The 27,819-nt window shown below is 43.9% G+C and overlaps 1 protein-coding gene across 2 annotated transcripts; it reads right to left on the bottom strand.

The window, feature by feature from the left end:
* Positions 1-388: 388 nt before the first annotated feature.
* Positions 389-27,446, bottom strand: DDAH2 (DDAH family member 2, ADMA-independent). 2 transcript variants are annotated; one of them, XM_088134657.1, is made up of 7 exons: positions 27,313-27,446; positions 14,268-14,576; positions 7,937-8,036; positions 6,861-6,934; positions 5,766-5,885; positions 4,622-4,765; positions 389-1,980 (listed from the first exon to the last, which is right to left on the bottom strand). In XM_088134657.1, the coding sequence occupies exons 2-7, from the start codon at positions 14,571-14,573 to the stop codon at positions 1,864-1,866; spliced, it is 861 nt and encodes a 286-aa protein (XP_087990783.1). In that variant the 5' UTR covers positions 14,574-14,576; positions 27,313-27,446; the 3' UTR covers positions 389-1,863. The 2 variants fall into 2 exon arrangements, with proteins under 2 accessions (XP_087990783.1, XP_087990784.1); XM_088134658.1 differs by lacking the exon at positions 27,313-27,446 and adding an exon at positions 27,149-27,171.
* Between the last annotated feature and the right edge of the window lie 373 nt (positions 27,447-27,819).

Here is a 27,819-nt window from a genome sequence, read left to right as displayed (position 1 = left end):
AACAAAGAAATATCGCGCATCTAGCAAGGCACAAGCACATCTGGATGCACCACGTTCCACTTCATGTGAAAGCTTCACACCGACTAGAGGCCACAGACACATGTTGGAAATGACCTTTCCGTGGCTTTGAAGAACCACCCCTTGTCGTCTCTACTCCATTACTGCTTACACAGCTAAAGAAGATAAATCCGAATCCCAAATACACATCACCTTTTATTTCACACTTTGGATTGTTAGGGGGCACCATCACTGACTGGATGGAAATATAGCAATCCTTAATGAAATATAAAAAGAGAATGCCATTAAAATGGAAGCTCTTCAGCTCTGAGGGTGGTAGTGGGAGCCAAAATCCAGGAATGAAACCAAAAAAGAGAGACCCATCAAGAAATGGAGTTGTTGCAGTCTTTTATTTATTACTCTTTTTTAACTGATTCCACAGGGGGTTAAAAGAGGCAGTGAGTGAATCACCCAGAGTCCTACAACTGGTCATCAGCAGAATTGTCCTCAAGAACATGGCTACAAATTCCCCTTAACTACATTACACAAATACATAACATGGTGCTGCTAGAGGGAAAGCAGTGATCCTCCTTGGTGGTGACTTTAGTTTTGTGAAAACAGGTAGCCCCCAGTTTCAGAATGAGTTCCGTTCCCAGGGTCTGTCCTTAAGTTGAATTTGTTTGTAAGCCAGATCGGTATTATTGGATAATACTGTATCAGTAGTATTGTATAATGAACTCGAACCACTATGTATTAAACTCGAATAATTCTGCATTTAGCTCAAATTTTGCTACAATAGGCTTTGTTCTTAACTAGGCGTCATCCTTAAACTGGGCGTTCTTAACCCGGGGACTACCTGTATGCAGAGAGGTGGCAATAAGGAAACCGTTGTGAGCCAGGAAAATAGTAGAAAGTAACTCTACGCTCTCAGAACCCAAAGTACAGCACCATGGTATACAGTATACTAAGCAGACATAAAAGATAGCATTTATAAAGTTCTCTGAGAACCTTGTTTCAGGGGCACTGAAGGTCACATGAACCTTCACCACCACTGAAACCTTTGTACTTCTGCCATGAAATATGAAGTGTTAGGTTTCCACCATTACAATCAGGGATGCCTCCCAATCCCTAATACCAATGGTAATAGAATTATCCAGTTCTCTATAATGGAAGATGGCCTGTCTGCCAAACCAGTCTAAGATGATTTGCAATAGCAGTCACAAGCAGGCCTCTGCTACAAGAATACCTCTGCTCTCCAAAGCTAATATAGTGATATAGAAAGAGAGAAAGGCAAAGGACCTATTTTGGCCACCACTGTGGATGCAGACTTCACAATGAATGCTCCTAAAGGTCTTCCAAAAAGGCTGCCAACAAATATTTCTCGGTCTCTATTGCAAAATCTTGTCCCACAAAATCCTGCCACTGACAAAGAAAAAAGGGGAAAAAAAGCAACATTGTTCCTTAAGTATCCCAAGTGGGTTGAAAAATTGAGAACCTTACGAAAACAGGAGTTGCTGATGGAACAGCTGAAAGGCCCGTTCCTGGTGTGGCTTTTCTTCAGTTTTGGGAGCAAGAGATGAACACCTATCTATGCTGGAGTAAAAGTCTTTCTAAAGGGTAACACAAGAAAAGGTAAAGAGAGGAAGTAAAGAGAGGTAGGACTTGGTGGAAGTGAAGGTCCAATGTAAATAAAGAGAGAAACAGATGCCAAATTTAAATTGGACCTAATCTGCAGGTATGGGAATCAGGGTGGCACTCTGCTTCATCAGGAAGTGGAGAAAAAGAGCTACATTACTCTGCACAAAGGAAACAAGGAAAGGGCTCCAGGGATTGAGGAACCTGTATTTTTGGGTGGATCCATAGGCACTAGATCTCCAGCTTCTTGTTGATGAGAAGAGAGCAGGAACTGAGAGTCCCACCAAGTTTGGCTACCTCCGTGCATGCCGCAGGGATCAGGGTATAGTCTGGAAGCTTTTGAAAAGGCTAAGAGAAGAAGCAAACAGAAACATATTACAATAGAAGAGAACATCTGCAGCTCAGGGTTGAACTGTGGAATCCTTGGTGCTCTCTGAGCTTGGTTGTTTGCTTGCAGACGTTTCATTACCCAACTAGATAACATCATCAGTGCTCATCAGTGCTAGTGAGTGCTGCTCACTAGCACCGATGATGTTACCTAGTCTAGTAATGAAATGTCTGCAAGCAAACAACCAAGCTCAGAGAGCACCAAGGATTCCACAGAAACATATTATTTCTCTTTACAAATACAACCCCTCCTAACTCTGCCCCCCATAGCAGGGATAGTTCATATTTTATGAGCTGGAGCCACACCTGACATTTTGAGAGCTGACAGTAGGGGTGCACTCACAACATAACTGCTTTCAGACATTTGCCCACTCAGAAAATGGCCAACACCACAGGCCCATTAGTCACAAAATGTTCAATTATCAGAAGGTAAATTAGCTTATGGGATGCTCTTTTCCATCCCAGTAGGATCTTTGCAGGTGTGAGAGATTGTAGGGAAGCTGGGAAAAAAATGGAAGGTAGAGTAGATATAAACAACCCAAAGATGGAAGGCAGGTCGCTGGTAATTTATCTCATAAATGGCAACTTACTTCATATGGTCAAAAAATCCGGGAAGAAGCATTTCAATCATTCAAAGAAACTCCACCTTCATTAGTTTACTATAAATGAAGCTGGGAAATTCCTCTTAGAATTTCTAAATGTTGTAGGAGGAGAACTGTGTTAGTCTATGGTTGCTAAAAGTCAGAAGGAGTCTGGTAGTGCTTTTTCTGACTAACAAATTTTACTAAAAGTTTTCACCAGCTGCCGGTCACTTCATCAGATGCATGAAATGTCTGAAGTGATGCAGAATTTAAACTGGGATGTGGTGGGGGGAGACAGAAGGGGAAGACATGTTGATGGTGTTACCTAGTTGGAAAATGAAATGTCTACAAGCAAGCAACCATGCTCAGAGAGCACAAAGAACTTCACATTTCAACCCTGAGCTACTGTATTCTCTTCTATTGAAGACAAGTTAGTTATGCAGATGTGGGTTACATGAGGCAGATTCCAAGTACTTGACCAATTAACATTTATGATGGGTTAAAAACCCATTGTAAAATGAGACTTAAACATCACAATTGAGCGAGACTGCTGACCTCACCTACATCGAAAAGTCTCAGGTTATCTTAGAAGATCTCAACAAACACAGCAAGTCAGATGAAGTGACTTGCAGTTCATGGAAACTTGTGCCCTTCAATAAACTGCATTTGTCAGATTTACACTTTCTAAGATTTTGTATCTTGTCCTGACCAAGATTAAAGAGATCTTATGGAAATCTGCAGTTCTTGCTTCTTTGATCTTGCCAGACTGCCTGGGGCTTGACAGCAGGGACCGTAGCAATGCCTCCAGGGTATCTCGCTTTGCAATATGCCAGCTTCCTATTTAATTTTAATTAAATAGGAAGATGGCATATTAATAAAAAAGTTTAATTTTTTAAAAAAGTGAAAGTATAACATAGAGGGGGCAACTTGATGGGTTCCCAAAGAGGTGTCTGGGGATACACTGGTATTTGTGGATCTACAAGAACCCAAAACAGGACCTTTCTGATATTCAAACTTGTGCTCTGCCTAAATGACTATTTAGATGTTATTTATCCCCACGTGGAGGTCACCAGAACACTGCTGTTCCTCCATAGCAGTAGCACAACATGCAATGAGGCACAGCCTTAAACATGTTGGGACTGGTATGTAAGACCCATAAATCATAATGGAGCCACCTCTGGTTCCACGCAAGCATGCACAGCAAGCCAAACTGGACATCCTCTTGCACATGAGGACTATCACGCAATAGCCCCTGCTCCTTCTCAGATAGAGCAAGACATGGTTTCTGTTATCTTCCCAAGCAGAACTGCCTTTTGCATCCTCTCATACCTCTTTTATGTCCTAAGAGGTAACTCCGACAAAGTGTTACAGGTTAACTGAGTCTTCTAAAGCATTTCAAAGGGTTTCATTTAGAAATGGTGGAATTGTTTCAAAAGGTTAGCCAAATGTGAGAAGCAGGTGGACAAGTGGAAAATGCTGAGCCAATCAATTCTTCTCTGTTTGGAGATACCGTCTGCTCCTTTTTCCTACTTTTCCTTCCCTATCACTCAAGTATAAACCGACACCTCTCTATATAGACGTAACAACAGAGATGTTGTGTGCAGAATTCTACACTGCTTAAGTGTTTAGTGCATGCTGGAAAAAAAAAACAGGAATGCTTGCAAAGGATGTACTAAAAGTCTACCTGATCCCTTTGATCTGACCCATATCATCTCAAATAGTGCTTCAGAAAGTACAGCTTTCCTGAAGAAGCTGATAATGCTGAGAAAAGTGAAGGAAAGAGGATGACCAGCAGTGGTGATGGGTGCCCCTTTGGAAGACCTGAAAGGCCAAATAATTCTGGAGAAGGTCCATCTCTGTGGTCATGAAGATTCAACATAACTTGATGACACATAATCAATCAATCAATCAAATGCTTCAGGAAGAACCCATGTGGGTTCCAAAAAGCCACACGCCCCAATCCTTCCCAACTAAACATGGCCCACCCTCCCACTTAGACCCAAGTCTCCCCTTCGTCTTACTTGCACACTGTTTGGATACTCTTCTGCACTGCGATGCAAAAGAATGCTGCTCTTCTGGCCGAGACGAGCATAGATGCAATTAGCAGCTGGATCATCAGGTACTGTCAGTGTTTCATAGTGGTGATCAGTTAATTGCTCCATGGTCTTCAGAAAAAGGGGGGGGAGGGAAGGTAGAGGAGCTGAACTTATCTGCAGCTGTAGTCAAGACTGTGTCAAAAACATAATTTTCATTTTGTCCCCCTTCCAGTCCTCATTCCACCTTTTCTTGAACTGGCTCGTTTTTGGCTTTCCTTTTTATTACACAACTTGAATTCTGAAGCCAACTGAAAAAAATGGCCTTGCTGGACCAGATATGCGAAAAAACTGGATCAGCGGTAGATTCAGGACTGCAAGAACAAGCCAAATCTCCAGGACTATCTTGCAGAATGTATCCCAGCAAGACATTTTAAAACCATTATTTATAAAATCTTGGACCTGTTTCTCATTGTTCTAAACCAACAAAGCTCCAAGCAGCCCCCAGTAGGAAGAGATCCATGGGGAACAGGTCTGCGAATACTAACTAGCGAAAATAAATGAAATGTTCATGTCCGAAGGGAGCATCTCGCTGCATAATAGGGGTTGGAGATGCTTATCACCGACAGGCCCTGCTTGAAAAACTAGAACAGCTACTCTAGGAAAGTCATCCTGGTCTGGGTGGGTTGCAACCCACACTTCCTCTCTATTTAGCCAACATTCCAGTGTCCCAGAAACAAGGCAAAGTAGCTAGTCTGTTCTGTGTTTGAAAATATGTCCATGACCTTGAAAATACACCCATAAAAGTTAATAGCCTTCAAAAAAAACATTATTTTCCTCGCCTGCCAGAGGTTGGACAGAACCTTTTGTGGAAGCTTACTGCATTTCTTTGCTGGGCATGAAACAGTGCCAATTCCTCCCTCTGCCAGCCTGCTTTGTTTCTCTTCTGGACAGGACGTCTTGTCTGCAAGAAATTTCTTGTCCTCTACAGTTACCAGCATTAATGCAAGACTATTTGGCAAGGGTATTTTGGGAACAGGATGAATGGATGAAGGATTCTTTCTTAGGAGATGATCAACCCAAAAACCTGAAGGCTCTTTCAGGAAGAGACCCTGGTGATTCTAGGGATTACCTTCATGGCTTTCTTCGCCACTTCACTGCTGCCAATGACAACTGTGTCAGGTCCGGCCATGCTGCAGAAGCTGCGGAGATGCAACGTGCCTGAGACAGGAACGGTAGACACAGCAAAATCCTGCAGGAAGACAACATTGCTTGAACTTCTGCAGACGCCCTTGAGCTGTACCTAAGAACTTCTCTTCTCTTCCCTACCTCCTGTCTAGTACATGACTTTGCCAATAACCTTACTTGAACAGTATATCTAAATCACTCTTCCCAATTCGGGGCCCACTGGGACTATTGGGTTTCAGTGCCCATCATTCCCCCCACCAAGTTGTCTGGGAATGACGGGAATCTCCTGGTGGGTTCAGGTAGACTTCTGAAATAAGAATTAGAGATGTGCAAAAATGTTCTGAGTCCAGAAGGAGCCACTTCAAGTTTGGATCACTTTGGGTAAGGTTAGAGCACTTCTTGGAAACTCTGGAGCTAAGGCACCTCTTTCAGACTAGAAACCCTTCACACATGAAGCATATAACACACCTCTGATGGGAATAAAGATCTAGAGGGTGAATTGGGAGCCCCCCCCCCCCAATCTTTGGGGGATGGAACCACAGATGGGGCTGGACCTCATCACTATCTAGCTGTATGCACTGGAATATATTCCTCAAGTACTCCATCCCAAAGTGTTAAAAGCTAACAGCAAACACTGAGTTTTGCAGTCCCTGCGAGATGTTTGCTGCCTACCTGCCACACATTTTGGACTAGCATCCCTATTATTCTCAATTAGCTTTGTTGGGTTGAAGAGCACTGCACTCTGCAATAGCAGGAGGGTTAGAACGACAGCCTAAAACATGTCTCAGACTCCTCTGCCATGGGCATCTTGATAGGAGCTCTTGGGTGGATGTGCTAAAGTGAAACAATTCCCAGACAATCGGGAAAAATAATGTTTTACTCATTGTTATCGTTTCTGCATGATGCTGTTCTTTTAAAAAGTGGCCCAATTCAATATAGATATATGGAAGAAGAAAAACCAAGAACAGTATCCAGCACACACATGTGTAAATGAATGTTTGGGGTACGTGTGTGACCCATTCTAAGAAATTCAACTCACCCTAAAAGCATCAGCTACCATCTCTGCTCCTCTGTGATTCGTCCATTTGGAAATACCCACAAAGAACTCTCTACCTGTAAAAGACAACAGAAAGGAAGAAAACAGGATCATCAGCTCCTAAGAAGCTCTCCCCAGATTGAAGAAGCCTACAGAAGCAAATTGGCTAGAGCAGTGTTGTCCAAACTTGGCCACTTTAAGATGAGTGGACTTCAACTCCCAGAATTCTGGGAGTTGAAGTCCACTCATCTTAAAGTGGCCAAGTTTGGACAACACTGGGCTAGAGTCATCATTGTAGCTCAAATCTGACCAAAAGTAAGCATCAAGTTTCACTGGAAAAAAAGTCTTAAATGGTAGGCTGGGGATATATAAGAAAGAGGGCTTCATTTGAACAAGTATTCACCCCTAAAACATGCTGTTAATATTAGGGTGAGTTAATTTGCAGCCCCATGGTTGCATGTGGTCTCCAACCCTCTTTTTCATGGTCTCTGAAATGCTTTCTTATGCTATCAAAATTCAACAGTGTCAATTCCCATCTTTTTTAGGAAAGTAACCCAGAAAAACTAATGCAACCTCTGAAATAGGCTTAACGTTTTTAAGAGCTACCCGCCCACCTTGAAAAAAAAACCTGGACAAGCCAGACCCTGTCCATATGCATTACCAAATTTCAATAGCAGACAAATATGCAGCTCAGGATTGAACTGTTGGGTCCTTGGTGTTCTCTAAACTTGGCTGTTTTCCTGCAGATACTTCATTACCATTGCACTGATGATGTTGCCTAGCCTGGTACTGAAATGTCTGCAAGAAAACAACCAAGCTCAGAGAACACCAAGAAACCCAGAAGTTATCAGATCTGAATGACCCACCACAGCCAATGAATGAATGAATGAATGAATGAATGAATGAACTTCCCCCAAAAACAAAGAGCAGCTTCTGAACACCAAACAGTTGCCCACTCTTGCTTTAAGACACCAAGCTATCTTGAGTTTTGCAGTATCAGATCTTTCTTTACTGGTTCTCTTCTAGGATAAGGGCTGCCATTCCCAGAGTGCATGCATGATGATCGGGAGTCAACTCACCTGTAAAAAGCACATCGCTTCCATCCAGGGTAGCTCCCTCATCTGTAACTTCCACCACACGAAGTTTTAGCTCCTCCAAGACCTTTTTGACACAGCTGATCTGTAAAAATGGCAGTGGAAGCAGGGGGTGGGGGGCAGGGGAGAGACATTTGCTATGGGTGGAGTTCTTACCTCAACTTTCCTCAGGTATTCTCATTCTTAATACCTCTTCAGGTAGGACTCAAATGAGGCCTCCATCAGATGGCTTCCCCACCACCATCCCAGTTTTCTATGATTATCATCAATATTTACTGTTAGTCAAACTTTCTCTGAGTTCTATATTAAGGAGCAATGTCCCCAATAGCCACCACACTGAAGAAATTGACCTCAAGGAGTTTCATCAAGGTTATCATAGGTATCCATGATATTTTTTAATACACTGAGTAGATCCTAACATGGACTTTGCCATGTGGAGACACTTAGCAGGTACTTGAGTTCCAGTTTAATTTGAATTAGTTGGACCATATCCAGACAGGTGAATCCTCATAATTCACATCTCTTATTAGACTCTTAGAAGTCAACAATTGCTACTATGTTTGTTTATACTATGGCACATGATTCTTGACAAAACAGTACAAGCAAAGAATGAGGAATCACCACCCCAAAGATACTACATTTTAACATTTCCACAAAGTGTGCATTACATACAGAATAACTTGAAGAGCAGTGGGGAAACATTTCAAAGAGAGAATGGGATTATGCAGTTGTATATTCTTTATAACCTTCCAGAGAGGTGAAGAAAAGTAAAGGGCAAAAATGGGCAACTTGTAGCCCTCCAGATCTGGCTGGACTACAAACTCTCATTATTCTTTGCCCCACTAGCTATGCTGACTAGGACTCATGGGAATTAGCACTGAGCAACATCTTGAAGGCCATGGGTTCTCCAGTTGTGGATTCCACATGTTGGAAAAACTGTACCATCCAAAAAGGGTGAGAGTTTCCATGTTGGGGAAAACATATAACTTCCATTTATAGCCCAACCAAATTTGCTACAAGGGATAGGAGAGTGGAAATTCTTTCATAACACATCCCTAAAAGAGAATGAGCTGGGAGCTTCAGAGTACTATATGTATTATTCAGGACTGAACAAGGAGAGAAGGAGGAGACCTCAAACAGTCCACCTATCCCCACCTCCTATTAACCTCTGTGGTTGCTACTCCTTCATAAAAGTGCAACTGTTGGTCAGTTTGTTATAGCATCAGTTAGTGCTCTGAAGGTAAAAGCAAATGCCCCTTTATGACCTTAAGTTCTTGGGGAACTTGAGATGGCCTAGGAAGAGGGGAGGAATGGACAATGGTGTTTCTCTTGTTCTCCCCTGAGAAAGTCCAGTCCATGCTCCTCAATGGCCTACTGATGATTCAGACAATTGATGGAGAAGAAGCTTTTCCCCCTCCCTTCCAAACCATATCCCATTCCAGACCAGGTCTCATCCCCACGTAAGGCAAGAATGCCAGAACCTAAAGTGTGATTTTGTGCATTGTTTTTCTAAGTCCTTCTTTTTATACATATACATAAGCTTGGAGGTTCCAACCCGCCTCTGAGAAAACAAAAATGAAATCACATGAATGACCTTTCACTTGATCTATTATTCTTTTGTTTCATCTTCATGCCACAGAGACGCCTGGGCTGTTCTAATTTTATCAATGACTCATCTCTTTCTCCCCCACTTTTTAATTTAATTTTCATGGATCTGGTAAGCTTCTGCTTTTGACAGCATTAATGGCTTTCCTTTGGAGCAAACGTAGCCTTCCTTTTGCTTCTCCACTTCAGCCTGTTATCCTTACAGTCTGGGAGACTTCATTTTTCAAGGAATATTTTAAAAAGAGTGTGTGCCACATAGATACCTCTCCAGAGCTGTAAATTCTGGCTCTACAGATACTCCATGATTCCTACAGTGCTGTGTTTCTCAACCTTGGCCACTTGAAGATGTCTGGATTTCAACTCCCAGAATTCCCCAGCCAGCATGGCTGGCTAGGGAATTCTGGGAGTTGAAGTCCAGACATCTTCAAGTGGCCAAGGTTGAGAAACACTGTTTTAGTGGATTGTGACATCTAGGTTGAACAATCTGGAGCTTGGTTTCATGATCTACCCATGTGGTATTTGTTTCTGTTTTCTTTCTCAATCATACTGTGACTGGTATAATTGTTATCTTCCTCTTTATTGATACTGATGACTATAAACCATCAAGATCAGCAGCAGCCGCAGGGGGAAGGAGCCAAAAAAATCAAGATGGCGTCCACGACTAGGTGATCGAAGCTCGGCCCACTTTTGTGCATGCATCAATGTTGCACGCATATGCAAAGGGTTGGGGGTTTAGATCATGCAGTTACACGTATCTGGGCATTTTTGATCCCTCGTGCAGATCTGCTTAACTGAGAATCTATTGATCACGGCAGGTAGAAATGCAAGAAATAAATAACAGAGCTAAAGACACCAAAAAAGAGTGAATCAATGCTACCTCTCTCACACCGACTGACCGCTCGAAAGGATAAATTCTCTATGTATATCCAATATATGCCCAGATGTGACACGTGCATTCTTCAAGTAACCCTACATGTGCAATCTGGGATGGAAGAAAAGAGCCTTCATGGATGCAATTGCAGTGCCCTTACCCCATTTCCCTTCCTTGTGTGGAGGGGTACAGCCTCCTATGTGGTGCCTATGGGCATTCATCCAGTGGTGGGTATCCCTCTTGGCATATCAGGGCCCCTTCCCATGCCTCTTTTAAGTTTATGTCAAGATGGATTGGACTTTAAACCAAAATGTAAAAGGAAGGCTGCATGCACGAAGCGAAACAACTCTCCTCCCGGCATCATTTTTTCTTTCCAGAAAGGCCACAAGGCTGACATGGGCCACAGAAACAGTTTTAGAAAATAAAAACAATGGGGGGGATGAAGCCTAGGAAAAAGAAAGGAAGAAGCTGGGGATGGGGAGGGGTGGAATTCATCACTTGCTTCTCTAAATGGCTCTTTTCCTCCAGCCATGCTCCTCCTACCAGCTGTTTGGGGAATGGACAAGTTTCTCCTGATAGTTATTTTATGGGGCTACTCAGGACATACTCACATGAAACTCTCCCCAAAGGACTGGAGACTCTTAGGGTAGGGACAACATGCTTCCAGAGGGCTTACTATGCATCCATACCATAGGAACTCCACAGCATTCTGCTTTATATCTCTTTGGATCAGTGTTTCTCAACCTTGGCAGCTTGAAGATGTGTGGACTTCAACTCATCTGGGAATTCTGGGACTTGAATTCTGGGACATCGTCAAGTTGCCAAGGTTGAGAAACACAACTCTGGATGTACAAAAGATGAAATATGCCCATCTTCTCGCTGGACTTGATTATGTAAGCACCAAGTCACCAAATCAACTAGCATTTTATCCTTTTGGCAAGTTCTTTCACACAGAAGATGCCCCAGATAGTAGGATAGATATGGGAGCAATAGCTAGCTGGATGGGTGGACAGACAGATGGACGGATAGATGCCCAGACAGAGGGATGGATTGATTGACAGGAAAATGGATGGATGGACGGATAAATGACTCTAATTTTTCTAAAGCGTGTTTATAGGGCCATTTTGAGACTGTTATAATGCACTTGGTTCTGACATGGGATTCAGCACAAGTTCAGGAGCATTTTCAGGAAGTAATTCTTGCTAACAGAAAAGGCATATTATTCTGTGCATGCTTAGGGCTGTTCAAACTGAAAAGCCATTTAGAGAACAAAAGGAAGCAGAACGTTTACAAGCACAACATTTCTCATATGAAGTGATACTTGCTTTAGAGCTCTTCATGTAGAGCTTCTACTAAAGTAGAAGATAGTATTAAGGTTTTGCATCATATATCTACAGATGTAAAACAATTCCTTCTTCTTTCGGAACGAATTCCCTCCTCTCTAGCCCTCAGCTTTAGGAGACAAGGATGATACAGAACTTGTGAAGTATATCTTGGTGGGTTGTGCATCAGCACACACCTATAAGTGACACTGGAGGAGGAGGACGGGCCAGGAAGGAAGGGTGAGACAGGATTCTAATTGCCAAGGCAACCAGACTGCACTGCAGAAACACAAGGGTGCAATTAATCCCAGAGCCTCCTACAGTAGAACAGATGGGACCTTCTTCTGACACTGTCAGCTAGATCAGTCTTCTCCAGTGTGGTTCTCTCCAGATTTCTAGGGATGGGGGAGTTATTCTCCCTAGTGTCTGATGGTAGGATGAGAACCAACAGGTGGAAGCTTTACGGAAGGAAACCCAAACTCAGAAAAGGAGGAATTTCCTGACCATGCAAGAGCTATTAAGCAATGGAAGAGCTTGCCTCCTGGAGTTGTAGGGGTTCCATCCTTGGAGGTTTTCAAGCCAAGGTTGGACAGCCATTTGTCTGGGGTGGTCTGAGCATTCCTACCAAGGCAGGGGCTTGGATTAGAAGTCCACCAAGGTCCCTTCTAAGCCTTTGATTCTACAAAGTGTTAAGTTTCAATTTAATATTGTTTATATTAGTTTTTGGGGGACGCGGTGGCGCAGCGGCTTAATGACGCTGAAAGTTGCCAGCCAGAAATGGTCGATGCTTCAGCGGTTCGAGTCCAGCCTTCGCGTTATACAGAGTGAGCTCCTGTTTCCTCCCCAGTTCCTGTCATCCCAACAGGTCGAAAACTCATGTGAATAGATAAATGGGGACTCTCACTCCGGTGGGAGGAAAAATGCTGGTAGCGCCTTGCAAAAAGGAGTCGGGAGCAGTTGCTGGTAAGCGCGAAAAAACTGCGTGCGCCCAAAAAGGGCGCGAAGCAATGGAAACCCCACCTCCTGCGCTCGCCAGCTCGGCTCTGCTCTAGCAAGGAGGCTCTGGCAAACCACTTCTGAAAAACAATTGCCTTGAAAACTGCAAGGACTTGTCCAAGCAGTCACTGCAGGGTCAGCAATGACTGAGCGCAGACAAAAAAAATATATATTAGTTTTAATTTGTTTTAGATATAATAATTTCTGCCCTACTTCTCAACTTGTAACTGTCCCTGTCCATTTGGGCCGTGCCCCAGCCCAACCTACTTTTATGAACTAACCCACAGCATGCCAAATTATGACAAAACACAGTCCCTAGTACTTACACAGTCTCCCACTTCCATAAGGTGCACATTTGCTCCGAAGTAAGCCGCAGCACATTTACTGGCCATTATTCCCTTTTCCATGTCTTTAAACTGACACTGTAACAAACTTGGAGGAACTCCTCCCCTGATGTAATCCAGAATTCTACTCAACCTCAATAGAACTTAATAGCAAAACAAACCCTAATAGGCTGACACGAGTATTACTACTATAGTATCGCAACTCTCACCATACTTGAGTTGACCATATGCAAATTTGAGGACCTGCAAGAAATGTTCTGTATGCAAACTTGTCTTATGTGATCCCCTAAATATGAGTCAAGGAAAACCCATGAAAGATGTTTCATCAGGCGTGATGGTTCTTTTCACAAGAGGTGGAATGAGAGCGACCACATCAATAACTTAGGCATGTGAGCTCAAGCACAGATACCTCTACTCACAATGGAGGATGATTGAGAAAAATTGAGATCAGAGGTGCCTATCTCTACCTCTCCTGAAATGAAAAATCACAAATTGCATCTCACGGATGTATGTGATAGTAATTTCCTAGGGGAAATATTAAAAAGGCAACGTCAGTAAAGGTAATATTCTAAAATATGCACTGTGTTTTCTTTACTATTGTTTTTTACTCTAATTTTTTTTTTAAAAAAGTTTACTACAGATTAAAAAAATATTTGGGGCATTTAATCGGTTAAATCAGGTCTTAGATTCACTGACACGAGTTTAGTAACAAGAGTTACTAAATTTGTCTATACTTGTTGTAATGAAGGTTGGAAGTCACTTCTTTATATATTTCTTTTCTTTTTCTTTATTATATTTTTTCTTTTCTTTTCCCTTTTCTTTCTTGCACTTTTTATTCTTTCTCTCTCTTTTCTTTTAGTTTGTATTAGTTTTTACTACTGTAATCAAAATCCTTAACAGAAATTATACACAAAAGAAAAAGAATAAAACCTTGCAGATGACAAGAGGCTACTGAATGCATGTTTCATAAATCTAAATAACGAATTATACTCCAACCAGGTTTGTAAAATGCTTCTTTTCTGATCCCTAATGACACTTCGCAATGGCCTCCAGGCAACCATGCAGGTGCATTCTTGAAGAGAAACATCTCCTCAGCAATATCAAAACAAAATATCAAAACAAGAGAACCAACATGCTTCACAGATTTAAATTCGGCATTAGCCACATGTACACGTTACCTCGTCTCGCCGCGTGGACATCCATGGCCGAGTGAGGAGCACAGTATCTCCCTGGATCACTGCCAGATCCCCCACCAGCGTGGCGTAGGGGAGTCCCTCATCTGCCGCCAGTTCAATTACTTGCAGCCCTAGCTTCTGGCGCAGGATGCCCGTGTAGACGCCATACTGTCGGTGAGCCTTGGCTAGATCCACCACATCAGCCCCACCATCAGATCCATCTGCTGTGGTCTCAGCTGTGGCAAAGGAGGAAGGAATGCAGCGGACGATGGCGTGAGTGTACTTGCCAAAGGAGGAGACACTGGCCATGTTCTGCAGGGAGACAGAAAGGTACAACCATTAGGATCAAATGGTCCACCATTTTCAGTCAAACGTGAGTCCCACATCAACAGATCTTCTGCGGTGACCAGCAACAATCAATTCTGCTCCTAAAACAGTAGGAAGCTCCATTTCTGGCCACAAAGAATTTAATTCTGGCCAAACCAAGAGGAAACATTGCAAGATTAATGCAAGATACACAGATGACTCATTCCAGCAGAGAATGTAAGTCTGTTGGGGAGGCAACTATTTTTTCCACTTACCAGTGCACTCCCTCAATAATACTTAGGGAAATACAAATGGGTAGAGCTGAAGCAAGCAGTAGGTGGGGGCACTCTCCTAAAAATTAGCGGTGGTACCTATTCTCTCTCCCCCTATCTTTTCTGTTATTAAATATACTGATAAGCAACAGAAATCCAGTGCCTGAAGCAAAGGACTTTCTGTCCTAAGTCATCTACTGGAGATATTTTCATCAAGCTTAGGGCCTTAAATTTCCCAAGATTTCCCAAGAACTGAGTCCCAGCATCTTCCTACTTGAATTGTGTGACAACACAGATATATTTTCAGTGAAATGGATTTGGACATTCTCTAGGGCAGTGTTTCTCAACCTTAGCAACTTTAAGATACATGGACTTCAACTCCCAGAATTCCCCAGCCAGCATGGCTGGCTGGGGAATTCTGGGAGTTGAAGTCCACGTATCTTAAAGTTGCTAAGGTTGAGAAACACTGTTTTAAGGGCTACGAATTCCTCAAGAGCTGGGGAAAGACTAACTCATCTCCCACCTGGCAAAGGGTGTGGATAGCAAAGTTGAGAAGAACATATTGCTTTCCCCACCTCCACTCCTTCAGAGATGTCTTCAGGAAGGGAGATGGGAAAGGGACATTAGAGCCCTTTCAGCTCCAGATCAATAGTCTCACCAGTTCCAAACTTCCAGAGAGATTCTTTCTAAAGGACAATCAATAATGCCAGAAGATTTCACCTGAGTGTCAAGCCAGTTAGATAACTAATTTTTTTGCATGTTGTATCAATGCGCCTGTGCACCCCTGGCGTTCCAGTGCTGGGACTAAGAAATGTTGTGTGTGTTTTTTTAAAGCTCAGAGTAAAAAGAGCACCAACGAAGATGGGGGTGGGGGAGAGAAAAGGAAATTGAGATTGGCAGAAACATCCATCTGTACATTTTCTTTCAACTACGTTCCTTGGTGCTCCAGCCCAGATCCCTATCACGCATCCACCCCTGCGATGGACAGCAAATTTGTGTAGCTCAGGGCTGGCATCTTGCATTTCTGAAATTTTCCAAGTTTGGTTTTTGGATTGCAGACATTTCATTACCTGACTAGGAGATATCATCAGCGCAGGGGTTGGGGAGAAGCTGGGAGAACGTCAACAGTGTAACATTTCAAGCCTACCTCTCGGTGGAAGCGGATTCTACTCTCCTGTTATGACGGAGAAGACTCGAGCTGCAGGGATCAGCACAAACAACCAGCCAACCCCCCCATCACATCCCCAGGAAAGGAAAGCCTCACCTGGCGAGGACTTAATTGGCTCATCCAGGATGAGCTTTCCATGGCAACTGCCCACTCAAGTGCACTAACAAGGTTAATCCCAAGCAACCAATCAATCAAGATGTCCCAGCAATTTATTCATAGAAGACCACCACCCCCTGCAAAAAAACCCTGACTGCATTGCTTTCTTCTCCAAAGCTCCTGATCACAAAATACTCATTTTTCCAAAGACAACCTGATGAGGTGTGTTCATTCCTGTGGTGTGTATTCATTCATTCATTCATTCATTCATTCATTCATTCTCTCCACTTTGGGAGAACAGCTCAACATGCCGTTTGACAATTTTAGCTTACATTTACCCTGGTTCTACAGCCATTTCAGCATACATTAAGCCCACGTCGTAAATGTTTCTTCAAGAAATGGAAGGGGGTGACTGTGCTTAATCATACTGCTGTATTTACACAAATCCCACCCCCTTCCTGCTCATCCTGCAATTATACATTCTGCCCAGCCTCTCTAACCGAAAGAAATTCATTTGAGCGCTAAGCAAAAAGAATGATCCCGTTTGCCCGGTGTTCCCCCATATTTCTGAATTAGTTTATTTCTGAGAGCACTTTCTGCTCAGCTAATTTTCTCAGGCAACTCCAAAAGGATCAAGTTCATCCATTGAAGACACATCTCAAGTTGGTTCATTCCCTCCTGGTTTCACTGAGTTAGTCAATGGATTAAGTTAATTGCTTCTCTGTGTCAACCACCCAATTAACAGATGACTTTCCCTATGCGGTCTTTTAATTCTTACATTCCCAAACTGTCTGAAAGTTAATGAAAATTAATTTTTAAACAAGATATGGAATGAAAGGGCTTATTGCATTGATAGATAGATCCTTGAATTTAGTTGGATTAAAATCTGTGTCCTGTTTTGCTCAAATAGGAAAAACGGACAGACCGTCTATTAGCAACATTTTCCAACCAGAAATTCATCTGATGCAGAACCTGGTTTTGTTTTGTTTTTTACTTTCTCCTTGCAGTTACATTAACACACAACACTAAAACATAGTTTGTAGCTTACGTGTTCCTCCTTTTCTTTTATTCCACTGACCAAGAAAACACTGGAAACTGTTGATTGCATTTGCAACTAACGCCAGGCACAGTTCTTTGTTGTTGGGAATCTATGCAACTCTTACTACGAGCTAGGAATAAAGCACAAAAGCCAGCCTGTGAGGAAGGGGCAAGAGGTGAGCCCTCAACCCCCAAACCCTTCCACGGCCAGAGAATTTCCATTATGAGGCACTTGCTGTTACTGAAACCGGGGTGGAGGGGGCGGAGGGGAGACGTGGGACCAGAACAAGAACCCTAGAACAGACAGTTCCAACTGGTATATAGCAAATTAACTCCAGAGAATTTCAGCCCTGCTTGGACTACCGTCTCCAAAAAGAGTCAAGACAGCTTTGATCAACATGAGGTATATTTTATTACTGGAATCAGAATCACTTTATAACAGGATCACAGAATCAGGGAAGTGGAAATGCTGGTAGTGTGGAAGGAGCTTGTGGAAGACGAGCCGAAGTCCCAGCTCCTGGGAATTTCTTCTCTGACCTTCCATGTGTGAAAGGCAACAGATGAGCAAATTTTCAGGAGGTGCAATTTTCAAGTCTTGGTGAATCTTGGTTTTAGAGTTCCCTGTTCCCAAACTAGGTTTCTCTCGGCTTGATGATTATTATTAAAGAGACGTGTTTCGCATCAAAATTCATAAAGCAGTTTACGGTAAAAATGTAAACATTAAAATTCAAACGTGCATAAAACATGGCATACAATATAAAAATAAGCAATAAAATGACAAAACAAGAGAAGCCACAGCCATGAAAAGTTAAAAAATATTTGGCGCAGCCTTATGAAAAGGTTGGAGGTCGTCAAGGGTCTACCCCTGAAAAAGGCCCATTTTCTGATCATAAAAGACAAAAAAGGAAGAAATGGCTTCCATGAAAAGCTTGGGTTCAGGGCTGTCCATTGGGGAGGGGTAAAAAAAAAGTCAAGATGGCAGCCATGACTGCATGACAGAAGCCCTACCCTTTTTTTTATTTATTTTTTTATTTTTTTATTTAAATTTATTGGCCGCCCGACTCCAGTGGACTCTGGGCAGCGCTCGAAACTATAAAAGACATAAAAACAGCTAACAATCTTAAATCAACAGGCAGCCCGGCCTAAAATGCTCTAATAACAAAATCCACAAAACAAAACCGTTTTGTTTGTCGATTTACTGATCAAATTTATATAGCCGCCCATCTCCTATGATGCCCATAAAAAGGAGCAGGGCTTTGATCATACAGTGGTGGCAGCCATCTTGACTTTCTGAACACCCCACCTCATGGATGCCCCTGCCTGGGCTTCTAAGAAGGGGTTTTGCAGAAGGCAAAACCTGGTTCTCCGTCCCTAGTTTAGATCACAGTTAAATGGTCTGCAATCCTTGGCTCAGATATAATAGTTAACCACAGTTTGTTACAAACAGAAGCACCTTCTTCTCGAATGCTCCTTCATGGAGAGGACAGAAAGAGGGCACCAGCCAGAACTGTTATGGGCTAACCAGTCAATATGGTTTGTTCAACAAACCATCTTAAAATCCTGACTTGGTCCAATGTGCCTTCCACCTCCCATTGTTCATCCTTTGTCCTCCTTTGGCAGCAAGCAAGAACAACAACGGCAATCACACTCAGGCCCACAACTCAACAACGGGAGCCAATATCATGTTGGTATTTCGTTCAAAACATTCTGGAAGGCATTTGGTCATTATAACAATTGTCCTTCTTCCCATTCTTCTGATGGCCTGCCTGAATTCCCTCATCCCGAACCCTCTTCCTCCACCTTGCAGGTGACAGATCAGAGGCCTCCCTCACCGAGATGTTGTCAAAAAAGATCTGGACCAGGCTGAAAGGCTACGTACGAAGCTGCTGCACCTAGTCCTTCTCAGTTAAGAAGGATCCTATTGCTGACCTAACCTTCAAAGCCCCAGCTTATTTGACACCCACGGCATATTCAGCCAAGAGAAAGGACACAAATTCTCCTATTTGCTGCGTTAGGGTTAGGTCAAAAAACAATCTTTGCCGGTATTAATGCTACTGAGAGTTGCAAGAGGGAACAGTTTCTCAGCCTATACTAGGACAAGCTTTCTTTTGTTCAACCCCTCAGAAACCAGAATGCTTTGTTAGCAAGCAAAATATGTGGTGGTTCCTGAAAGGCGTGGCGTCTGCCAACACGCAGCTCCCCCCAAATGAGAGAAAGCTGTTAAAATGATCCCTCAAATGCAGCGTTGCACAGAGAGAGTGCTACGGTTGCAAAATGCTTTTACGAGAGTTGTAATGTTTCCGTGAGTCAAATCCAGACAATCATTCCATTTCAAAAACCTTTTAACCAATTTAAAAATGCCTATTAAAAAGGGGCATCTGATTTTTTTTTCCCTTAAAAATAAAATAACTAGAAGCTCGTCTATTTTCAAAGATGACACATGTCGTTGTAGGAAGAACTGCCATGCAAGCGAGGAGGTTATGCCTTTTCTTAGGGGATGCGAACGGCTTCTTCCCAAAAACAAACAATGCTTTATCCATATGAACTTTTATGCAGTGAGATTAATTGAATGATTAACATCTAGTTAAAATAGGGGTGTTTTTTTTCTGTTTCCAATTAAGTGACAGCTCTGGCTTTTATTCATTTGAAAAACAGGACTAGTTTGGAGCTGAAACCTCCTTGCACTGTGTACCTACTGCAGCAAGCCATGGTTTACATAATCTTTGTTAGTTAAATAAACTATAATTGACTGGGTTTGCACATCGCACTAAACCTGGTTTAACAAACCATAATTGCTGTATTCACACAACTCATTTAGAGGCAAGATGGGATCATTTATCTCTAAGGCAAGGAGAAAAAGAGAGAAGGCCATGGCCCCCTTATGGCATCTGTAGTCTTGCTCAGGTGCCTGGATCTTCCAGTTATAGAAGCATAGCAAGCAGTGTTTCTCAACCTTGGCCACTTGAAGATGTGTGGACTTCAACTCCCAGAATTCCTCAGCCAGCCACGGTTGAAGTCCACGCATCTTCAAGTGGCCAAGGTTGAGAAACATTGATAGCAAGGATGCCAGCGTGAGCGGAGACTCATGCTGTTGAATCTCTGCATTTCCCTGCTCACCAGGAACTCTGCTTTATACTGCAGAGCAGAAATGCGTTGTTTACAGGCTGAGCCCATGGTGGAGATGCTCAGAAAAAGGAATCAAGTTCACTCAAAAGTCATTACACCCTTTTTCAGCAAGAGCTGGCCACTGGAGAGTGCTTGTAACACTGTAAGCTCTCCTCCTTCACTCTCTAGTACACAGACCAAGTGATGGATCAAAGAGAAGTGTCAGAAAAGAGAGTGCAGAAGAAGAAGAAGAAGAAGAAGAAGAAGAAGAAGAAGAAGAAGAAGAAGAAGAAGAAGAAGAAGAAGAAGAAGGGGGAGGGGGAGGGGGAGAAAAACAATGACAACAGTTAAATTGAGGGTACGAAACAAGCCTGGGATTAGCCTGCAACTTGACCAGTCAATACCTGGCTGAACTCAGATGAACATCTTGACCAAAGTTTCAAACATTTCCTACCTCAGTATCTCAAAGAGGGGCTGATTCTAGGGGAATTTAAATTTCCCACAATGCTCCACAAGGGGCTGGGTTCAAAGGCCACACTAAGCCAGGACCAAGAACTGCACTAGCGTAACACCACTGAGCTTAGTTAGTTTTAAACATGGTTAGGTATTTTGTGGGTTAACCTGTTGTGCAAATGCAGTCCATTTCCATAGTTCATGATGCGAAAACCCAAGAAACGTAGTCTACCCAAGAAATGTAGACCTTGTGTGGGTGCAATCTCAACCAGTGTCTGTCTGGGGCACTGGGATCGAGTTAAACAGCAGCTCCAGGAGTCCCCAAAGGCCTCTAGCACTGCTGAAAAGATGTGACTGCTTCCTGCTCTCTTCTGGGCCAGTGGAACCATCCTAGAAGCAAACCATTTTTACAAAAGAGTGACAATCCACAGTGCAAACTGCACTAGCCCCCCCAGCATGCTTCTGGTCGCAATCCAAGGTGCTGGTTGTGACCAATAAAGCCATTCATGACATCAGGGCAGGCTTCTTGTGGGTTCACTCTTCTATGTTTCCACCCATCCCATTAGATCCAACCGAAGACGCATGGTCTAGGTCCCGTTCATCAGGGAAATGTCATCTGGCGGGGCTGTTTTTGTCTAGGTGCCTGCTCCCTGGAACACCATATCCCCTTGGCATCCGGTTGGCCTCAACTTTGCTTGCATTTTGTAAAGTCTTCAATGTGGCTGCTTTTCCAGGCACAGGGGTCAAGAAGCTAATGGAGCCTACAAGATAGATGGATTATTTATGGCGACCATTGCTGACCTTGGCTACCATGATGTATACTTAGTGCTGTTTAGTTGCATTTGAGTTTTTAACCCAATGTTAGCTGCCCAGAATGTGGGCAGCCATACAGATTGATATACAAATAAATAAATCAGGAACAACAGCTTAGCAGTAGAATAAGACGAAAAGGATGCATAGGGCGATGTATGGGTTAAGGTTAAAAAATAATTTGATTCTCTCCCAAATTCACTGATATACAGATATGGTTAAAAAGTGTGTTTTCAGTTGATCTTAGGAGGAGGAAGCAGCCCCAGAAATGGCCCCTTGAGGCAACAGGGCCCTTATCTCTGTCACGAGATGGCCAGTTCCAGACAAAATATAGTAACAAAGAGTACTTGCTCTGTAACTGGGTTGTTTTGGCAAAGAACCAATTCATTGCAAAGGAAAAACCTTTCAGTCCAGGAATCTTGACATATACATGAGCACGCACGCCACCCACACTTGCACACACACGGATTCTTCTTGCGAGCTAAACTATGGAAGTCATCAACCGAGGTCAGTGTGGGTCACTATCGGTGGCCACTGTGCAGCTGGACTGTTTAGAAAAGGAAACTGGGCCCCCATGGAGGAAAGAATCCTAGCCAAAGGGAGCAGCCAGGATGTACTAAGGCAGAAAAAATGCACTACATATTCCTCTTTCAAATTTATGTTGGAGGAAGAGGGAGACAGAGAAAAGCCAGAGTCCCAGAAGAAAAGAAAAGGAAGGCAACAGAACAAGCACAGTCAGACAGAGAGAACCACCTTTCCATGACAGCCTCCATAGAATATAACATAAACACTGACGTTTGTGAACATAGGCCAAAGAATGGCCCCAAATCGCTCGGAGTATCTAATGTATGAAAGTCTGTGACATGGGAATGTGAGGCTGCTGCTGAGAATGTTAAGCAGTCTTGTGGATTTATGAAGGAGGCAGAGGAGTGAAGGAGAAAGTTCCTTCCACTGAGTTTATCCAGAGCTATCCCTTCAACAAAGATTGGGAAAAGAAGAAGCCATAACTCAAGGATGTGTAGAAGACCAAGTTCCATATTTAACCCTCAATGGGAAGAAGAAACATCACCAGTCAGCATTTTTAAGGTTAGTCATCTTGGTGTCAGGAGAACACTGGACCCAACTCCACTCACTGCTTTTCTCTCCTTTACGTGATTCCTCATTCCAAATGTTATACTCAATGCAGAAACAGAAAAGTACCCCCTGTGACAAAAACTGCCTTCCTCCAGACAATCTTGCCTGCACGTTAGAAACCAACCTTAAGACTCCTTCTCAAGGGCCAGCAGTTAAGATGGTACCACTGGTATGGACTTGTGCTAAGGTTTTCTCAGGGGTAGCTCCACGTCTTTGCAACTCTAAGATTTAGGAGGTCCTTAAACACTCTTCCTTTCAAGGCTGCCTTCAACTGATTTTACTTTCAGCAGAATTGTTTGTTATTTCCAGGCATTTGTTCTGATATGATCCCCTGTAATTAGTACACCATTTGTCACTTCTTCCCTATTTCCTTTGGGAAAATACAGCCCTCCCCAAAACAATACAAAATATTTAAAATCAAGGATTTCAACCCTTGTATTTCTCATTCACATTGAGCTCCAGTACAGCATGGATCAGTGTTTCTCAACCTTGGCAACTTGAAGACGTTTGGGCTTCAACTTTGCTGGCTGGGGAATGCTGGGAGTAGAAATCCACACATCTTCAAGCTACAAAGGTTGAGAAACAATGGCATAGATCTTAAGTCTTCTGCTTAGATCTGAAGGAGTTTCTTTGAATCTAGATGGTTCAAAATCAACAAATACTCTACTATTCGTGATGGTACAGGAGACACAGGATGGATTTGGATAACCATACAATTTTGGATACAGAATTGTATGGTTATCCAAATCCATCCTGTGCATTTAAGAACCACTCTTTATTAACTATCCCTCCTTCCTTCCTTCCTTCCTTCCTTCCTTCCTTCCTTCCTTCCTTCCTTCCTTCCTTTTTTGCCAAAAGACATAGCAGCAATGGCCTACTAAAGCCTTCATGGTGCCAAGGCACTTCTTATCTGGGTAACAACTGTGATGGTTACATTCATTGTTCAATGTCACACGGGTACAATGGGTAGGTTAATACATTTCATTAACCTATGGGTTATTTAGATTATGGTTTGTTGAACAAGCCAGCCTCCTGGCTCACACATAATGCCAAACCATAAACCGTGGCTTATTTATTACAGTGACCAGTTCCATACATCATTCTAGGCCCCCCCAAAAAGGAGTTGATCCTATACTTTAGCACAATATTGTAAGGCAATTCAGAACACCTGTTTTGCATGCAAAACATCCCAGGTTAATGATGGGCACTTCCAGATAACGCTGGGAAAGATTCCTATCTGAAACCCAGTCAGATACTTAATGTAGACTGAATCAAATGTTCATATGTACGTATGCTGTATGTTGCTTTATTTTCTCCAAGCTAAACATACGCCAATACAGAACATTCTCCTTGGTTTCTAGGCCCTTCTCCATCTTTGCAGCCTTCTCCCAGATACATTCCAGCTTGTCAAGTGGCATGTACTCCCAGTCACTTATGGATAATGATTGGAGATCAAATCTGAATGCTAATGCTGTTGGGAAACTCAACAACTAAACCACCTTCTCCAAATCTCTTACATGGGGGCACAGGCATAGAAGAGTATGAAGTCAAAGCCCAAAGGACTCTCAGGGAGACAGTCTCTTGGTCTCCTCTTCTATCTCTCTTGATAAGGAACATAAGAAGGCAAGCTAGTGACCCCAGCAAGAGCATATGAGCCTATTTTAGTCCAAACCACTTTGAGTGGGAAAGAGCACAGAGCTTATTCACACTTCCCATGTAAATCACCCATTTAACCTTCATGCTCCAGAGACACCAATAGGCTGGTTGGCATTATTTACTGCTGATGTTACAATTGGACTCTTTGTCACCGAATGCGAACAGCCAGGTAAGTTTATCAAGAAGCAGTTTTGCTAATCAACCACGAGGTGACTCCAAGCCAACCACGCTGGACATACAAATGAACATTCACGTACCCCAACAGGAATCATATAACACAGAAGCAATCAAGAGGAGCAAAAGGCTACAGAGCTGAAATGAGAAAAAGTCCTCTAGGCAAACGCAAACCTTGTCAAGGAAAGAAATATATATGGCTTCTTTCATTTACTGCAGCGGCTCCCTCCCCATCCCAGTTCTTCTCTGGACTGGGTTACTTTTCCATTTTATCTTCAATCCACAGCCTAATTTCTTCCTCTCTCCAAAGAAAAGGCAATGGAATTCATAGCTAGTGAATTCTTTCCTTACTTCTGGTCTAGTTTGGCCATGGAAAAGGAAGCAAATTGACCATGTGGGATCAGAAATAATATACTTTAGACAGTGCCGCTTAACATCTTAAACTTTTATGCACTGACAACTCTCCAAAAAGAAAAAAAGGAAAAGGAAAAGTTGCATCCAAGGCAAATTTAAGATCTTTTTGCATACACAAATTGCACCTACTTCTCCATTCTAATCCAACAATCAGTCTGAACCCGGTCTTCGTTCTAGAAGCCAATTTCAAAGGTTCGGCTGTGTCCAAACCAAGGCATTGATACAGGGTATATTTATTCTTCATCTTCAAGAAGGTCATGGGTTTCCCCACCCCACATTTTAACCTCATTATGAATGTATGAGATACATTGAATTAAGACAGAGAGGTCATCCAAAGCCCATCCAGTGAGCTTCAGGGCTGAGTGGGGGCTAAAATCTGGATCTGTCCATAACCCTTTTTATGTCCAGACAATAGGATTACCAATCTGCTGACTCAAATGGTCAGAGTTACAGTCCAATGCTACCAGATTGGCACCAGGTTGAGGAAAACAAGCAGCTTTCACAGTGGCAATTCATTCTGCACACAGCATTCAGGTTCATCTTAATATTCACATCCCACTTTTTCTTCCAACTTGCAATGAATGCAATCATACCAAAATAACAACGGCAGCAATATTAATTTCCTAAAAATAAATTCCACCACAACCTAGTAAAATTTCACAGGCCTCTTTATTATAATGGAGCCAGATGCCCCACTGCCCCCCCCCAAAACCCTTTTGTAAATAGGATGTATCTGCCATTATAAAACTCAATCACAGTACAAACTGCACTGAAATTAAAATCAAATTCATACCATTCCACTATTTCAGTAAATAGTACTGAAACAAAAGATGTGGCACATACTATAATCAAGAACAGACTGCCTTAATGCTTTCCGCTCCAGAAAGCAGCCTCTATGGCTAAGATGACAGGATACACCCTTGAAGTGAAAAAGTTCACTCTGCAGCCAGGAAAAGAAACACTGGAATTGGACTCCGGCATTATACAGACTAGGTTCACCCTTTCCCCTGACATTCTCTGGTTTGTCCTTAGCAAATGTGTGAACCTGGCCACTGACTTTCCCTGCTCTTTCTGGCGATGACAGAGATCAAATGTGGGACCTTTTGCAAAGCATTACCTCTCTTACAAAGTCACACTCCTAACCATCAAATTAGCTTTGGACCTTCTCACCAAGTATGTTTGCTCCTTTCACCCGTGAATAACCCTACTGATCCACCCTACTACCTTCTTTAGGGATCAAGCCTTAACCACAATCTATTGCCCATCTCAGCCACAGTCTCCTCCCTCCTTCCACTCCTAGGTTGGAAATTCAACAGACCCATCAGATGTATCTCCAATCTCAGTTCTTCCTAAAAGAAATCCAGCAAGTCCTACCCCAAACAATAACAATGGCTTTACGCTTGGACAATTTCTGAGTCCTAATGGATGGAGGGTTAGAAGGCCAACTGTTGGGACAGCTCTCCCTTGGCTCTCACACTTTACAGCAGTGTTTCTCAACCTTGGCAACTTTAAGATATGTGGACTTCAACTCCCAGAATTGTGGGAGTTGAAGTCCACCCATCTTCAAGCTGCCAAGGTTGAGAAACACTGCTTTAGAGATAATAGACCACAATTTTCATCATCCCCAACCTGGGCTGGGCATGTGACATTCGACATCCAAGGTCTCTGGAGGGCACTGGTGGGGACAGCCTAGTTAGAGAGGAGAAGAGAAAGGTGGACAAGAAGCCAACTCCCCAAACTGTGGTCCTATGTTACTTCTAGCTTCCTTTGGATTCCTTCTGAGGCATCCCTGATTAAAAAGACAAGCCAAGAGCGGTCTGCTCTAGTGGGTCCTCTCCCGCCCCAACTCCACCACTTAGCCCCCATCTCCCCTCTCCTGCCCCAGGAAGAAATGCACTTTTCTCGGGGAATCAATAAGACCTTCAAGACTCAAGAGCCCAGAGCAGCTTCAGGTTCAGGGCAACCTGTAACCTCCATCCCACCCGGGCTGGCGATCTCTACCGGCTCCCTTCTCTTAAAACCACACCCCCAACAGGTCGCCCGCCCCCCGCCCCCCGCCCAGAACCGCGAAGTCCCGGGTTCCTTGCTCTGCCAGCAGCTCTCTCCCCGATGTGAATCCCGTGGGAAGCAGCCCCTCTCTGTGCCATTGCAAGACTCGCCCAGCTGCGCATCTCCCAATCCCCCGAAGTCTCCCCCGGGGGGACCCAGCACGATGACGCTCTGCCCGCCCCCTGGGACGCAGCCTCCCCCGCGCTGACCTGCTCGCCTAGGAAAACAGTGCCGCGGAGTCGGGGCTCCCTGCCCCACCCACGAGCGGCGGTCCCGAGGCACTCCCACTCCCACTCCCTACGCCGTCCCGCCGCCGCCCCTCTCCCCTCGCCTCCCGCAGGACCCCGGCCAGCTCCGCCACTCCCCCTCTTACCGCTCCTTCGGCGAGTCCATTCACTGGAAAGTCCCGTCTCCTCCTTTCTTCTTCTCGCCCGAGACTCTGGAGACAGGGACGGAGGAGAGGCGGGGTTCCCCGCGAGGACTCCCCGCTCCGGCGCTTTCCCTCTTCGCCCCGGACGGGAGCGCCTCTTCGCCCGCGCCGTCCGCCCCACGCTTTTCCCCCAGCAGCAGCCTGTCGGGCGCTCGCCAGCGGGGAAGGGCCGGCGGGGGCGGGACCGACCCAGACGCTCACCCCCCAAAGCAGCCGCTCGTGGGCGGGGGGCGCGCCGACTTCGCCTTCGCAGGCTCGACGCGGGGTGGTTGGGAGCGCATTGTCTCGAGGCTGGGGCTGGGAGGGGCGGGGCTCCGGCAAGCCCCGCCCCTCCCCTCCCCACAGGGACGGTTCAGGGCGAACGCGCGCCCTGCCCCCATTCCAGGCGATGCTCCAAGAATGGACGCCTTTCGCGACGTGGGAAATAAAGAAAGGCGTTTCAGTTCGCCG

Source organism: Python bivittatus, unplaced genomic scaffold (assembly GCF_059951505.1).
Source record: "Python bivittatus isolate LINGU-HERP-01145 unplaced genomic scaffold, Pbiv_v1 ctg000080_np1212, whole genome shotgun sequence".
NCBI classification, from domain to species: Eukaryota; Metazoa; Chordata; class Lepidosauria; order Squamata; family Pythonidae; genus Python; species Python bivittatus.
Note: the sequence above shows the minus strand (reverse complement) of the source record. Positions and strands in the feature narration are given on the sequence as shown.